General features: G+C 37.9%; 1 protein-coding gene across 5 annotated transcripts in view; it reads left to right on the forward strand.

Annotated features, from left to right (window-relative positions):
- The window catches only part of CHD9 (chromodomain helicase DNA binding protein 9), an 87,199-nt gene that overhangs the window by 24,687 nt on the left and 45,596 nt on the right, over positions 1-16,916 (forward strand). For all 5 annotated transcript variants that reach the window (XM_082289829.1, XM_082289831.1, XM_082289832.1 and 2 more), the window contains one exon: positions 10,192-10,529. In XM_082289829.1, the coding sequence (XP_082145955.1) occupies positions 10,192-10,529 (338 nt within the window). The remainder of the gene's footprint in view (positions 1-10,191; positions 10,530-16,916) is intronic.

The following is a 16,916-nucleotide window of genomic DNA, read 5'->3' on the forward strand; positions in this document are numbered from 1 at the left end:
CTTACTGTCTTTGAGTTCAGTAAGAACAATTTTTAAAATAGATTAGGCAAATTTATTTTGATGTGTCTGTATTGTAGCTCCTATTTATATCATCCTTTGGAGGATTCTTTGACGTGCAATCATGTAGTGTTTGAAATCTGATCAACTCCCGACACGATGTGTTTTATGGTGCCAGCCCAATGTGCTTTCTGACTTAATGTGGTTTGATTGCAAATGTGTACAGGCTTTGACCCAACCTTGCTTGTTGGGGACAGAGGTGCAAAGGGGCTCCTGCTCCATGATCATGCTTGGGGATGCCCTTGGCAGCACACTGTGGTCTCTAACCAGGCTGTCACTCTGCTCTGTGTTGGTGGCAGTTTCTGCTGACTTCAGCTCTGTTAAAGATAATTTCTGTTTTCTTAACCATTACAGTGGATCTAGTCTTGCCCCTTTTGCTAGTAGCCAAACTCACTTGAGATTAGAAGCATAACCATAGCAGTAACTTTTCAAGACCTGTCTTGCAACTTTTTCTGTTTGATCCCTACCAAAAGTTATTTTATGGTTATTCTTATGAAGCTCTTGGATGCTATGTTCTTTCTCTAGAAATTTTATAGGAGACTTTTGGTGAAAAAACAGTTTGGTTTTTTGCTTTTTGGGTTTCATTTGCCTGAAATCAAATGGTTGTTCCCCAGTAGTATCCTCTGACTTGGGATTTCTTATGTTTGAACCATCACCCTTTTTGATAAATTCTTTTCCTTTAGGCATCTTGTTTAACTCCTTAACTAGGGAGAAGGATTTTGTTCATGAATATTCAATTAAGAAAACTAGATTCAAGGGAAGTGGTTTCATTAGGTTAGCAAAAATGCCAAAGTACTCTTTTGTCTTGAAGATTCTGGCATACAAAGCTGCTAAAGTAGTTCATTGAAGCTGAAACAAAAAATATGTAAGTTAGTTTGAATTGAAGTGGAAGAAATATGCCCCCTCTTTGATTTAAATGGAAATATGCTGTGCAGTCAGTACTGATATTAGTGACTCCCCAGCTGTTGATGTTAAAAATAATTTTCCCAATTTCTGTCATATATATTTTAGTGTTAAGTGCTGGGTTTTTTTAATCTCACTGAAATTATGAACATTTAAAACACTTTGGATACTCTGTAAAGTACCAAGTAATACTATAACAAAAAGGCATGTTCAAAGATTAAGTAAACTTTTAACTGCTTCTAGGGAATAAAATTATTGTACAGAGATGCTACGTGCTACCCTTTCTGAATATGCAATCTGTTTTGATTTAAAGAGCTTTCATGATTGGTATTTCCCTCTTAATCAAATGATACTTATTTTTCACATCTGTCATCATTCACAATACTTAATTGTTTTGATACAAACAAGCACTGAAAATGCATACTTTAAAAGAAGAAAAAATTAAAAAGGAGGCTGCCAATATTATCATAGGATCATTTCCTGGGACTGCCCAAGACAATGATCCATTGCAGTGTTTTTCCAGGAGCCATTATACTTTGAATAAGCTGGTTCACTTAGCTTTTAATTGAATTGTATTTTACCATTGCACTCAATGTACTACAAAATGTGAGTAGAATTTGGTAAATTAGGCTTTTAAAGCATGCTGTGGAAGAAAATCTACCTCTGTGTTTTGTTCAATGTGTGGTTGTTTCTCTGACCTAGCCTGAGTTCCCTTTCTGTAGGTATTTGCAGAAGTGAGGCATTCAGACAAAAGGTGGGCAGCTTCCTGCTGCTTCTGAAGAGTTCTTGCCCATTTGCCCTTCCTCTCATCCCTTCAGTAGCCTCGGTGATGCCTCCAAGTAGCATAAGAGCACCAAGAATAGACTATGGAGGGCTGTGCAGTTTACAACCTTTCACACCCATAATGCCTTCTGAATCTGGGCTGATAACAAACTGAGAGAGAGTGGGAGAACCGGGGGATAGTGGAAGGAAAAACTGACAGTCGTAAACTTCCTAAGCATGAAAGTGGGTTTTGTTTCAATCATAATGTCTTCTTACAAGACTACTTCCATGAGAGATGTAGAGGGAAGGAACACTGTAACTGAAGTTAAGTTTTGACAAGAACCAACTACCTTTAAGGTCCTGTTGCTTTTTCTTGCTCAGAGATGGCTGCTGTGCTGGTTTCTTAGTGTGATTGGTACAGGCATGCTGAAGCTATCTTGGATGTTGGGATTAAGGGGAATAAAAAGCTCTTCATGTGATGTTCTTGAAGGTAGTTTGGGTGGGTTTTTTTCTTCTGGTCTTCTCTGGTTGGTAAGGAAAAACAGAACATGAGAAAATAACTTTCTCAGGGGCATACAAAAGTGGTGGCCATATAAAACATGGGTGGGTATGTGACAATTTGTGAAAATTCAGCTTGAGTTTGTTGCAATTTTGTTTTCTGTTCTGAAGACTTTTGCAGTCAATTCTTTATTTTACCTTTACATCATCACTTTAAAAGATTTTGTCACCTTAAATTAGAGCAGTTTCAGTTAATGTTATGTTTTTCTGGAGTTTAAGAAGGTCACTGAAAAAAAATTTGGGGATAGAAGCTACCTGGCTTTTACATGTTAAATACATTTTTCCAGTTGTAAAATCAGGCATGTGTATGTGTGTTTCAGATAAGGCAAACCCTTATCTGTACCTTCCAAGAAGGTGTTGGATGATGTTAGATTTCAGTGGATTTAGAGCTTTATCTGGGGATTTTGAACCCTAATGACTACTCTTTAAAACATAAATATCTGCTTGATTTTTCTTGTCTGTAACTATTTGGTGAAGTATTTTACAGATTTATTTCCAGATGCCCACATAAGACTTGTTTCCAACAGTGAACTGAAACCTGACTTGCCTTTTATAGAGGAGAGAGTTTAGTCAACTCTGGTTTTTAAGCAGTCAAGTAATTACAAAATTTGTAAAGTTAAGATTAGGCAAGAATGCAAGAAAGAAACAGAAGTTTTTGCTAGAGCATTTTGACCCTTAGAATAGATTAAAGTAGAAGATCTGAAGGTAGAGGTATGGCATGACTGTGAATTTGGTCTGGGTATAGTAAATGGTGCATCCACCAGGTGCCTTGAATATGATAATTACATTTTTTTCATAGACAGGAGCCCATGGTTTTCTCATGGTAAGTGCAGTGATTCTGCTAGTGGGGACCCCACCCCATAGTGCACCATGAGGTGTGCACTGCATCAGGCTTAGACCAATGCAAGTTCTGAGTATTCCTGGCCATGCATGTGAAAAAGAGCACTGAGAAGTTTTGCTGAGGCAGTGGGTTTTGTTGGCATTGTCTGCCATTATCCAAATAGCTCTTACATTTCAGACTGGAACCGAAGAGAACTGGGTACATGATGGGCACAGAACATCAAGCCACTGAAAACTGAAACTCATTAAAAGCAGCAGCTTGGCAGAGCAAGCAGGATGAAGTTCTCAATTTCTTTCATTTCCTGGCAATTTAGTATGCTCCATTACATAGTGCCTCCTTTAAGAGTTACAGTGCAAACTACACACACGTTTTTATACCACTACTAAATATTGAGAAAAAAATTCTAACGATATTTGGCACTGAGCCCCAAAATACTTTCTTCAAACAATCTCTTCCAAATGGAAGCAAAATGTGTGCTGCAGACTCATTCTGTAACTTCTGATGCTGCCTCTGCAGCATGCCCAGGTTAGCAGCTGCTTACATGGTCATGGCTTGATCTTCCCCCCATGAATGATAGGGGAGGTCACTGGTTAAGAAGCTGCTACTACTGACAGCTATGCTCTCGTCACTATATTAGTGGCAAAACATGTTTAGTGATTTATTACTGGGTTCTGTAGCATTGAGATGTGAAACAACACCCCAGAGAGAGTGTGACGTGCCAACAGGTGCATGTTTCATCTTAGAAATGTGACTAGTTTAAGGTTGCTGACCTTTCCATTAGTGTTTTCATTTCTACAGAAATTTAAAATTTGGTTATAAGCATGGTGCTAAATGCCTTGTGAGGCATAAATCACATTCACATCCCAAATCGCAGATGTATGTTCTGAAGTGATTGCTACACAGATAAAAACTGTTTTCTGGCCACAGTGCTGTAATTGTTAGCCATTCATTTACCAACATCATAGATAACAAGTATGGAAGATGAAAAAGGTGGACTCTCACTTGGTATCTTTTTCCTTTTTTTTTTTTTTTTTTTTTTAATAAATGTCTATTTTAATTTGGGTTAGGTTTCATATATGTGTGTCTTGAAATTCTGTATCCCTTAAATACTGAGACATTCATTAACAGTGATAATAAGCTAGAAAAAGAAAGAAGTCTATTATCAGCATATTGAAAGAATCACAATTCGGAATGCTTCACTGGCTCTCTTAAGAGTTCCATATATGCACCAAAGAAAATGGAAAAATGATAGAACCCCACAGATCTTCATTTGCTAGTGCTCTTGGCTTTGTGAAGCAATCCCAGCAGATGGTGTGGGGCAACTGTTGAACAAGAAAAAAGCAGTTCAGAAGGAATTCTGGGGGGAGTTCTCTCTGGAGAAAAGAAACCCTGTTGCATATTTAGGTGATCTTTGCATTAGTTGTGCAGGAGTAGCTTGATTTACTGAAAAATCTCATTTCAGTGTACTGTCTAAAGAAAATGTCATCTTTTGCTGGGATTGCCACGCAGCAAAGGAGATGCCTTTTTGCATGCCTGTGGGGTGACACACATTGATATGATAAGTAATCTTCTACAGATGGACTCTGTCAAAGCTGTGAGGTTTTGGGTTTTTTTAATAGATGTACTTTTTAATTACAAATCCACCATTTAAAAAATCACTAGAGGAATTATTTTTGCAGATGGTTCTAGAGGAAAAAAGTTCAGAGTGCTAGAACGGAATTCAGAAATCACTGAGTTGAGTCCATGCTTTCGGGGTTTTTTAAAGTTGCATTCCTAAATACAATTTTATAATGCAAATGATGAATGGATATACCTTTAAGAGTGAGTTAAAAACAACTGCAGTTTTCAAATTTTAATGTGATTATAATGTGAAAAAATGAGAAGCTAATTTGGACAAAGTCCCCAAACTATTGATTATTGTAAGTCATGCAATTTATTTATTTGTACTATGGTTCTGATATTAATACTATTTTGGTGACTTGACATGCACAAAGAGATGCCTTGTTTAGTAATAAACATGAACAGAGGTGATGTGGTAATGCATGAAGATCAAGTTTCCAGGTGGCTAATTTTAGCTGCTTTTAGTGCAGTTGATGTCAAGGTCATCCTGATTTCTTTAAGACCTGGTAGACTGTCAAGAACTTGTTCTGCTCTCAAGGCAAACAGTACTTGCTCTGAGCATCATCCTGCAGCTGTGTACTGCTAGCAGTAGGAGTGAAAGAGTCACTCAGGGCATTGCAGATGTAAACCTTAGCTTTCTGTTGTTAGACTCATTAGGGTCATAATTTAGCTCTTAGTTGTAGCTAATCTAAGTGGTCAGTAGATCCACAAGTGAAAAACATTACTTCAATAAAATGCCTTGTATAATTCAATCACAAATGTGTGACTTGTTAAAATTTCAGAGAAAAACATTGTCAGTTCTTAGAATATATCAAGAATGGGTGCAACTAAGGAGAGATATTTAGTCTGAAAGGGTTTGTACACACAAAGAATTGAAAGTAATGCTACTCTATTGTGAATTGCCATACTTACTGTAGGAAAGGTGTTCTTACAGTGGAAGCCATATTTTACTATTGGAACAGATAAGGCAGGATTTGGCAAGGTTTTCCAGGAGGTTAGAAGTAGTTTCAGTGTTAAACTCACCTTCTCCTTGGGGGCTTCCTTTGTAGTGATAAGCAGAGGATGTGAAGGAATTATCTGTTGTTGTGGAGAAAATGAAAATGGGTTTAGGCTTTAGAGGAGAAAAACCTGATGTCTCTCAGTGTTGAGGATGGTGGTTTGTCCTTGCTGGGGGAAGGACTGTTATGCCAGTGAAGGTCTTCAAATGCATGTCCTATGCAACCACAACAAAGTGTTGGAGGAAATGCCTTTCTATGAAAAGCCTCCTCAGCTGAGTACTGCTATTGAAAAGATGCTGTCATGATTCTGCTTCTTGATACTGCCTGGTAACTTGACTGCTTTTACATTAGTTCAACTAAGAAACCATTCCGATATGTATAGGGTACCTTCTACTCCTGTGAGACAGCATGTCAAATTCCCTTGAATAGTGCCAAAAAGATGCTCCCCTGGCTGTGAATCAGGGCATGTGTGGGGAATTCTACAGCTGTTGTCTGAGCTGTTCCCTGAGTATTTTTCTGGGCTAGCTCTGCGGTGTGAGCACCACCAGGGCCCATACCTGCTGCTGCTAATGGCTTTTGCAGGCAGCAGCAGTAGTGTGAATTTGAGGTGATTCCTGCCAATTTCCCTGCTGCCCACAGGATTGCGTGGAGCAGCAGGGAACTGACTGGAGGCTTGTTCGCTGCACTCGGCTGCTGCTTGGCAAAGCCATTAGCAGCAGCCGATACCCTGGAGCTCCCTCTGTGGAGATTCAAGACAACATTGCATTGCTTTGCATTCACTCATATTGAGATGATTATCTTTGCAATGGTGAGAAGTATAAACCTTTTTTCCAAATAAAATCTTGAGTTTTTAAATATATGGTGGCCTCAGGGTTTTCCTTTCCACCTTCTCCTATATGTTTGTCAGTTAAAAATTTCTTTCTTATTCTAGATGGAATAGGTTTGTAAGCCACTGGTGAGAGGATACATTTCTTTAGGATGTTTATCTGCGTTCCGTCTCACTGAGGGGGAGGGGTTTACCCTTTTTTTTGTAGATGCTGTGTAGCTTTTGAAATGGTTTTCAGTGTGCATGATGATTTATAACTGTTCAATCATTTTATAGGTGTGCATATTTTTGAATCATGAAATTATTACCAGAATAAAAGACCTCTGCTGAATTAAATGGCTTTTTTTGCTAAGTACACACAGATCCTGTCCTCTGTAGTGCAAGCGTGTTTCACATTCTAATCTCAAAACATTTGCTTTCCAGTTTTGGTTTTTGTGACAATGGTGACTTTCTTGATGAAGGTTTCATTACAGATTTATTTAGCTTAGAATGGCTGGCTGGTGCCTTCCTGCATCTTCATGAATGTCATTTCCATATGGTTACAAATGCCATAGCAAAATTTAAAGAAAAACATGGTCTGGGATTTCTAACAAATAGCTTAATGTTTGTGCAGTGCAGGAAACAGAACTCGGAAGGGATAGTACAGAGCAAGACGCAGAGGGTCAGCCTGAGGAATTATAACATAGAGGAGCCTCGTCCAGCATACTCACAGTTCTACAGTAAGAGTGTAGTAAATGTTGTTGAAGAATAAACTGGGAAGCAGCTTTGAGCTCTGAGAAAATGTAGCAAAGAAACTTTGTTTTAAAGGAATAAAATATCTAGGAAGAGACTGTAAAAGGATTCACGAAAAAGCCACCACTTCTGTATTGCCTACTTAATTATTAAGCTTTTTTGTTTGTTTGTTTCTTAATGGCCCAGGAATGTTCAAGAACAGACCAACAGTACTGGATTTAGTAGCATTTGGCTTATAGCTGAAATAATACCAAGGGTACATTAGGAGTATGTTTTTTTGTTTAGCTGATCTCAAAATGCAAAATAGTTGATTATTTACCATTTTTACTAAGATATGAAATAATAACCCTAAATAATAAATCCCTGTAATTTATAGTTACTGTAAGCATAATGACTTGGCTAGAGTTCTCGAAAGTAAAATTAAAATGTAGTAATTGTCCTTGTGATGTTGCTGCATAATTACAGAAATATCCTTGAATTTAAGTGGTGTTGTTAAGAAAATAATCCATTTAAAGTAATGGTACTACTAGCGTTTCCACTGGACAAGGAACTTAATTTTGAAATCAATCTTAAATAGAAGTGAAATTATCTTTTAAAGCAATGATTAATTTTAACAATCTCAAAATCCTTGCCACATTTTACATTTTCTATGGAAAAACATATATCTTGCAAAATAAAGGTATATGTATATATTGAGCAAAACAGAAATCAAGTCCTGATCTTTCTTCATTCTTCCTGAGTGGGCTTTTGAGAATCAAGGGTATTGCTAGGATGGAGCTATGCTGTCAGAAGCTTCTTATTTTTGTGGGTTTTTTTAAATAACCTTGCAAAAAACCCCATCTTCTTTTTGGTTTTATTTCATATGTTTACGTATTTTAAAACTTGTCTGATTTGTTCAAAATAGCACTTTAAGCCAGCCTGGGAAAGAAGAGGCGCTTACCAGAGAGCCGTGTCCCGAGGAGGTCTCCACCGCAGGGTCCCGCAGGTCTGGGCAGGGGCAGAGGGATAAAACCGAGGAGTTCTTCCATTTTCTGTAGGAAGCAGGGAAGCCTGTCAGCAAATGATTATAGTCACTGTTGCCATCTTATAGTAATGAAGTAAATGCAAGAGAAATAATAATTAAAAAAAAAAAAATCAGAAAGTACATTGGAGAGCAAAATCTGTTTGTGAGGCCACAGGCTCGGCTTCGGCCGCTGTCCCCCCCGTGCCCTCCCCCGGGGCTGGAGCCGCAGGGTTGCAGTGCAGCGAGGTCCAGGACGAACAGCGCCCGGTTCCCACGGTTTTCCACGGGAGCGAGCAGCCGCTGTGGGCGGCGCTGCGGGCGGGGAGCGGGAAGGGTTAAAGCCGATCCCCGCGGGGGTTAAACGCGGAGCCTAATGGAATAATGACGGGTAGCACCATCTGCTGGCCTAGTTCCGCGGGGAGCGGGTCTAACCGGCGCTAATATTGGCGCTGATGCCTTTTGATGCTTTGTGCGTTTCTTTCCGCGCTTTGTTGGGATCCGGCGGTCCGCGCACGGCGGGGCCGGGCCGGGCCGGGGGCGGCGGGTGCGCGCCGGGCAGGGCGCGGGGATGCTGCTGAAGCGAACGAGCGCTCGGGGAGGGCTCTGCGCGGCCCGGCTGCCGCTCGCTAAATAGGCCATTTAGCAATCTTCTCCCCATGCTTTTCTCCTGAGCACTGCCGGGGGTGCTGGAAAAGCGGAGGGCAAGTCTTTGTCTGACGCCAAAAATGTCTTCAGTGAAGAGGCCAAGAGGAAGGGTAAGTGAGAGCCTGAATGAGTGGGAGGAGGAGGGGTTCTTTGGGCTAAAAGGCTAATGGGATTGAATAACCTTCCTTATTACTGGCTGCTGCTGCGGGAGCCGCATCGCCATCTTGAGCTGTTCCCGAGCTGGGTCCGGCTGTTTGTTCCAGCCCCGGGGCTTTAAGGTGGCATCGGGAGCGGCCCCATCCCTGCCTCCCGCCCCCGCCGCCCATGAGGCACCTATAGAACATGTATCCCGGGAAGTGCACGGGGTTTGGCCAGAAAATGTGTTTGGAAATTCCTGGTGGCTTTTCTTCCTGCTCTAGGCAGAGGCGCATTTACGGGTGAGAACGTAACATAACTGTTATCTGCTGGGGTTTTGTGTTTGAATAGGAAATTCTTTCCATTCCTCAAAGGGGGAGGGGAGGAAAGCAAAAACATGTCTTCTGGCTGGCTGCAGGAGAGGCTCATCAGCCCCGTAAACAATTCCGCGTCCATGAAATGGGCATTAAAAACCCGAAAATAAAAAACCAACTTACGTCTTTTATCCAAAGCATGGAATGTATGTTGATCTAAATAAAAGAAACGCTGCTTTCTGGTCCGTTTATGGATATATAGCTGTGTAATTTTAGTTTTGATTTTATCTTTTGTCTGTTTTTTAATCTTGGTGTTGCTCGAGCATCTGTTGTGTTCATCACTGAGTTAGTCCTGTAGATCATTTGTCTGCTTTAAGGTAACTGTGGTCCTGGTATCCTACCAAAGGAAAAAACACTGATGCTGGTACCTTCAGGAGCTCCTTGCTTTTTCATATTTTATTGAAGGTGTTGGAAGTGTGTGTCAAATGTATGGGAATGCTGCAGAGGTTTAGGATTGCTTTCTTTAATTACAGAGGTGGAGAGAAGGCTGAGAGAATTTCAGAAGGATATTTTTTTACTGTCTTTGAGTACTTGGATTGGTTGTTTAAAACCAACAATTGATGTAGTTATTTTGAAACCCACGCCATTCTGTGGTATAAACTGAATTCCTCGTTTTTTGTGTCCACATAAGTCCCTGGCAGTTACAATTTTTAAAAATGTATATCCATATCAAAAATGTTTGTACTTCATATTTTTAAAGTAAGGGAATTTAATTTACTTTTTGTTTCTTGCTACAGCCTCCTTCTTCCAAGAAGACTGATGGTTCAGGATCATATACTAAGTTGCAGAATACCCAGGTGAGGGCAATGTCTGAAAAGAAGCAGAAGAAAAAAACAGACTCGGAAAGTAAACAAGAGAAGGCAAATCGAATAATATCTGAAGCAATTGCAAAGGCAAAAGAGAGAGGAGAGAGAAACATTCCACGAGTAATGAGCCCTGAAAACTTCCCCAGTGTTTCAGCTGAAGGAAAAGAGGAAAAGAAGGGTAGAAAAGTTAAATCCAAACCAAAGGATAAGGAGAGCAAAAAGCCGAAAACTGGTTCCTCATCCAAAATTAAAGAGAAAACAAAAATTGGGTAAGTAGATTAAAACATTGTCTCTCTTCTCTTCAGACTGTAAATCCTTGATTAAAATGGAAACTGCTTACTGATAATAAAATGTTCTCCTCCACTGCCTACACAAAATTCTTCCTGATTAAGTCCATGTGTGGACTCTCTCATTCAGGAACAAGAATGCTCTGTTTTCTCTTTAGATAAAATTGCTGTAGGAGTGTCCTTTTGAAAGGAATTATTTTAAATTCATATTCTAAAATATTCTGTACTCACTTTGAAGCATAGACCCAAGTATCTTTTATCTAGTGTTGTAGTCAGGTCTGATTCCAAACTAAGTTTTTTCTGGATTATAAATGCTGTCTTTATCAATTTTGGCATGTAGCTTCAGTATAGTGTGCTTGGTGAACTGCACGGGGAGAAATTGGAAGTTTAATGAACTTGTAAGCAAGAGAATATTCTTATAAATATCATGCATATCAAAAGTAAAGCACATACTGGAAAAATTAAATCCAAAGACCTTTGTAGTCTTCGGTCATATCAGTTTAATCTGCCCTCTTAAAATTTTTGCAGACTCAGCTGGGTCAAGCTGGGTGGATACCTTGGGATGAGGAGCTTTCAGAAGGCTTTAGGTGTTAGCATGCTCCAGGGGCTTCAGGAGCTGGCTCATCTTGGGACTGCAGAGCTAACCTACGTTGCCTGTTTACTCTTAAAGGAAAGTGTGTGATTTCCAATGTTAAGTACGTCAGTCAGAACTTGAAATGGAAATCTTAGCTACAGTCTGATTTTTTTTTTTTTTTTTAAATCCATGCTCTTTTTGTGGTAGCAGAAATATTAACTGGCATATCTCTCAAATTTAAATGTCTCATATACATATGCATATTTTCATGTATGGAGCAGAAATGAATGTTCTTTTGATTGGCCTATTTCTCTGCATTTTCTTTTTTTTCTTCTAGAGATCAGTGCTTTTCTTACATGTTTAAAGTAAACTATTCTGAGTAGTTATCCTGTAGTATGAAGGTTACTGCTCTAAGTTCAACTTCATTGTTAACATAAAGTTTCATGGTGTTAATTTCTTTCTGTACTGTTTATGGGTTGGCATATGGTGCTGCTTGTAAGTGCACTGAGTAGTGCTTCCTTTTCTTTTTTTCTCTGTCTAGTTTAAGGTGGGATTATGGATGTGTACTTCCAAAGTTGATTTCACTTTCGTGTTTCTGAATTTATTCACGTTCTATAACAAACATTTTGTGGGTCTACCTAATCAGAGAACTTACACAGTGTTGTTTAGGTAGTGTCAGTTTCATGAAGCTTTGTGGTTTATTCTTCGTGTGCTTTTTATTCATTCTTTTGGATAATTGACAAAACCTGCCAAAAGATTGTCCTTATGATATACTACATAGTTGCCATGCTATTTTTACTGTTTTTAAATGAAAAAAAAAAAAGAGAGGGAGAAGCAAACTATTACATTCAATTTATGATTCTGCACTCAGTTTTGTCTTGGTGAAATGCTTTGCTGTGCACACTTAGGATCGATTTTCAGGATTTCATCAGATGGCGTCAGTTGAGAATGAGACATTTCTCAAACTGTGTTTTTAACCATGGTGTTTGTGTTTGATGCAAAGTGCTTGCCCGCTGCTAGAGGAGCTCCCGTTTAATTATGGTCAATGTTTCATAATTTTGCATTGAGCTGTGAAGGTTTGCCTCCCCATTATTTACCAGTTTAATCAGCTAATGCCCCAGTAGCACTCTGTTAACTTCATCATGCTGCCAAGAATTGCTTTAATTACGTGGGATACATACCTAAAGATGCAGCAGTCAGGTCCTGGTAAGGAGCTGTGAAGAGTATTCTAGAACCACATATTACAGATTTCTGTTCATATTCACAGAATTCCATTTTATTTAGATGGACAGCAGCAAACCAAGTGCTTTGAGACATCCAGATACTTCATTTTGTATCCAAACAGATTCATGTGTTGTGTTGAATTAGCACTATTGTATATTATTGATATAAATACGTAAAATAATAACTATTTAGCAAAGAATATACCAGTGATTTTGCAGAACAGTAATTGTAATAAGGCCTTGATTTTTTTAAAAGAATAATCTTACCAAACTGCTTTCTATGCAAATGTAACTGCTGATATTATAGCAGAATAATTGCTATAGAATCACTATACTTGTCTTTTCAGCCATGGTTAAAAAAATTGTATGATTAATAAAATTTGTTTTATTCAGAGAAAACTAGAATTAAATAATAAGGAGTTTAGAAGGCTAAACAGCTTTTGCAGAGTTTTCATCCTATCTTCGTTCTTAAGAAAATATTTCTTAATGAATCTAAGCACATCCTTGGAATTTTTTTAAGTCCAAATAGGATTGGGTTTTTAAGCCTGTGGGTTGCTCCATTGATTTTCTTGTTACCTTAAAATAAACTTTGACTGAATCTTGGGAGAAAATTTTGCTATGCTAAAATTTTCTCCTGTAAAAGACAAGTGCTTTATTGGGCAGGAAGGGGAAGGGAAGATCTCAGTTCAATGGAAATAGGTTTTTTCCTTGGAAAGAAAAATTTTTGAAATCTGTTTAAAAGGTGATGAAAAAAATTAAAATTCTTTTTCATTCAATAATGAGGAAACCTTTATATTATAAATATATATACATATTTATATATATATGTCATTCCTTGCATTTAATCAGAAAACAAAACCTGAAGCCCCCTCGTGTTTTAAAAAGATCAAGTAAACAATTCCCAAATTTCCAACTGTTAGACTGTTAGAAGCTATTGTGAACTAATTTTTCTGCAAGAAGTATAGTCATGAGTGAAATCTTAGAGCCAGTAAAGGTTTACAGTACAATACAAAAAAAAAAGTCAATATACCTTTTTAATAGTAGTGGAGAATTTGTTTGGGTGCATCTGCTGTTCTGTTTTAGGAGTTCTATTGTGATATGTCCATCTCAGATGAGTACATTTCTTTTCATTCAGGCTTTTCTATACCAAACTCATTTAACTTGCAGGAACTGTTAAATCTGTTGATTCAGTTTGGATTTGGAGTGTCAGAACAATGCGGGAGGTGGTGCAGAGTTGTGTGTGCTTGAGAAGATCTGAAGTCACAACAGGGTGACTCCTGTTTCATTTTTGCAGGCCAACAGTATCTGAAACAATAATGAATGTGTGAATTTCTCCTTTTTTTTTTTTTTCTCGAAATATTTGGGAAAGAGTTTTAATCTGATCTTTCACATCTGTGCTCGCAGCAAGCACAGCCTGTTCAATACATTCACAATGGTACCCTCTGTAGCCCAGCACTCAAACAGCAAACTCTTCTTTAGATTGTGATCATAGACTTCGACCTCTTCCAGGGCTTTTGTCTGTGTAGCCAGTTCTGTGTTGCTCTTGAGGAGGATTTTCAGAGTTACAGTTGAACTGTAAATGCTGTCCTGTAGAGCTGCAACACTAATTGCTGAACAGACCTTGATAAAATTGCGTGGCAGCCATCTGTTTAAAAAAAAAAAAAAATTATGTTTTTAATTGTAATACAGCACAGCTTTTACTGAAATTGAGTAGCCCTCATCTGGGATCAAGATGAGTTTTAACTACTGTGTCTGGATTTAGGGGGCAGGATGATTTTTCAAAAGTTTCTGTTCTTTGCTGCTCAAACACAATCAGTTTGTGTTTGGTGGCTTCATATTTTCCTTAGTGATCCTCTGAGATCTGCATGTACAGGAAAAAAATATAGCATGATTCATTCCAATTTATCATTGCTACTTAAAAATTGCTAGTAGTTACTTTCTAGGCAGGCTGTAGTTTCTTTCTAAAGGTGAGGGTTAAGGTTTAATTTCCCTGAGCTGTGAAGTCAGAGAAATAATGCTTATTAATTGTAGCCAAGTCTATTAGAACTGGATTCAGTGTTTAGTAAAGTTTCTGTGCCATAAGTATTGGTGAAGATTAATGACTAAATTATATTATTACCAAGAACGTTGTAAGGCTATGACAGAAATTATTAGAAGAATGTATGTATAATTTATTTAGTATTACCAAATTAAGTTAACCAATTTGCTTTATGCATTGATTACTGATTAAGTTAATTCTTCAAAATTTGCTTTACAATTTCTCTGCAGACTGCAGAACCACTTTCCATATCCTGGCTATTTACCAATGTGTATTGACATTTAGGAATTTATTTAAACCCTTCCATATATTTGTATAGAACTTTTTTCCATTTACAAGCTTTTTCTAATTGATTCTACTTCTTCCATCTAAGGTGATGCATATTTAAGCTAAAAAGTGTACTTCTTACCACTTGATGTGAAGAATTATGAGTTTGTGAACATTCTCTTGTTCAAAAAAGTAGATTGGCATTTAGGTTTTATAGCTTTCAACGTATTCCCACCTACTCAAACATAAAATTAAATATCACAGCCCTGATGAAAAGCAACAGCTCTGCACTGATGATGTAAAGGACAATATCAGTTGAATACATTTAGGTAATTTTTTTTCTTAATCACTGCATAATTTAAATAAATAAATCCCCCAGATTCTAAGAACTCAATTTACAAACGTTTGCGTCAGAGTGGTAGTGCTTCAGTTCAAAACTGCTACCAGAAATGGCTGTATTATTTCTTGTGCTAAAAGAGCAATGGTGGATTTTGTTCATTAATCTTTGAATTATGTAGCAATGAATCCAGCAAGTGGGATGTGATCCTGTGCACTACTCAAATGAGTAACTGTGCTTGTTGTCTTGAACCTTGAAGTAGGTCTCACAGATACTGTTTACAAGCCGTTTGAGGACCTAAGACCCTTACAGATAATCTTTGCTTGTTGATCTGATATGTTAAGGTGGTTTGAAACCCTCATAAACTCAGGTAGCAACTCAGCCGACATGGGGAGGGGGGCTGGAGAGGAGGTGGTTCACTTGTTACTCTGATGCTGTATTAAGTGTAAATACCTACGACTTGAATTTCCTGGGAGGCAGATTCTGGCAGTTGTCTTTGTTATTTCATGCCAGTGAGGCAAATGCTGGTGACCAGGTCTGTGGTCAGAAAGAAGGGGTGCTCGCTGAATCTTTGAGTTCTGTTAGATCATTTAAGATCATTAACTTGTGTCATTATTAAAATGGTACATAAAATCAAGATTGGATCATCCTTCCGGGATGTTGTTGCATGCTCTGAGCTGTGACTCTGGTTAAGTTTTCTCTGCTCCCAGGTTGTAGTTTTGATGCATAAGCTGGGTCTAAGTGGCATCATCTAATGTTTCTGCTGCAGATTGTATGAATACAAAGTGGTGTGGTCTTAGCAAATAAATTTAAAATAGAAAACAATTTTTTGTTATTTTGCATTATTGTTTCAATATTGTATGAGCTTGAAATGACTGATAATTCCGAAAAGAATATTAGGAGTGTTTAAAAATCTGTGCACAGTCCAGAAGTTATTAATTTGAAATACAACTGTAGAAGGAGACAGTGGTTAATATTACCGTGTTAGTATTATTTGTTGTAGTATTATTTGTAGTATTATATGCTAAAAGGATAAGAGAAAGTGGTTTTATACCAGCAAATTAAGTCTCATTCAAGAGGATACAGTATCTTGTCAAAGAAACTTCTACTTTACATTTTTAGCTAAGTTTCTAGTGATAAAGAATTGCTAATACTGTTGATAACATAGGAGTTTTATTGTTAGTAATTTAACAAAGTGCTTTGGCTACAAATGATAATATCTGAGAGGTGGCTTTGGACACTAATAATTAGTTACTTGGTGTTTCCTGTTTTGGGAAAACTGAAGTAAAATGATATATTAAAGGCATGCAATGAAGGCCAAATGTACTTCCTATTCCTGACATGCCTATTACATATTTGCTGCCTTTTTCTTTCTATCCTCTTTAATATTTCCTTTTTCACTATTTGGAAGGCTTTGGAAGGTGTTTATCGCTTTAAAGCTCTTCAGAGTACTGACAGTGTTTCCATCATGTTCTCAGCTATCAAACAGAAAGGGAATGGAGCACATTCTTCTTACTGGTTTTCATTTGTAAGAAGGAAGTCGCAGTGCTTCTCAAATAGTGGTTCTTGGTAGCTCTAAACCGTGGTAGGAGTCTTATACTGAGGATCAGAAGTAATACTGGCTCATGAGAAATCTTCTTTTTAAACTTCTTTAGTGGTGTAAGTTTCTCAACATCTTTGGTTTGTAGTTACAGAAGAAGAAAATATGTATTGAAGAAATCTACTATATCTAATTGTTGAAATATTTCTTGGTGTTATGTAATAAGATAAATCTAAATTTAAAAAGGCAAGAGAAAGTGAAATTGGAGTGGAGTCTGGTGATATTATTTTTTCCATGTCTACAGTGTGCTGTTAACTTTTCATAGAAACAGAATAGATAGTTTCTGTTCAGAACAGTTTGTTTCAGGGTGGAAAAAGGGATTTTAGCCAA

Source organism: Coloeus monedula (assembly GCF_965178545.1).
Source record: "Coloeus monedula genome assembly, chromosome: 13".
Lineage (NCBI taxonomy): Eukaryota > Metazoa > Chordata > Aves > Passeriformes > Corvidae > Coloeus > Coloeus monedula.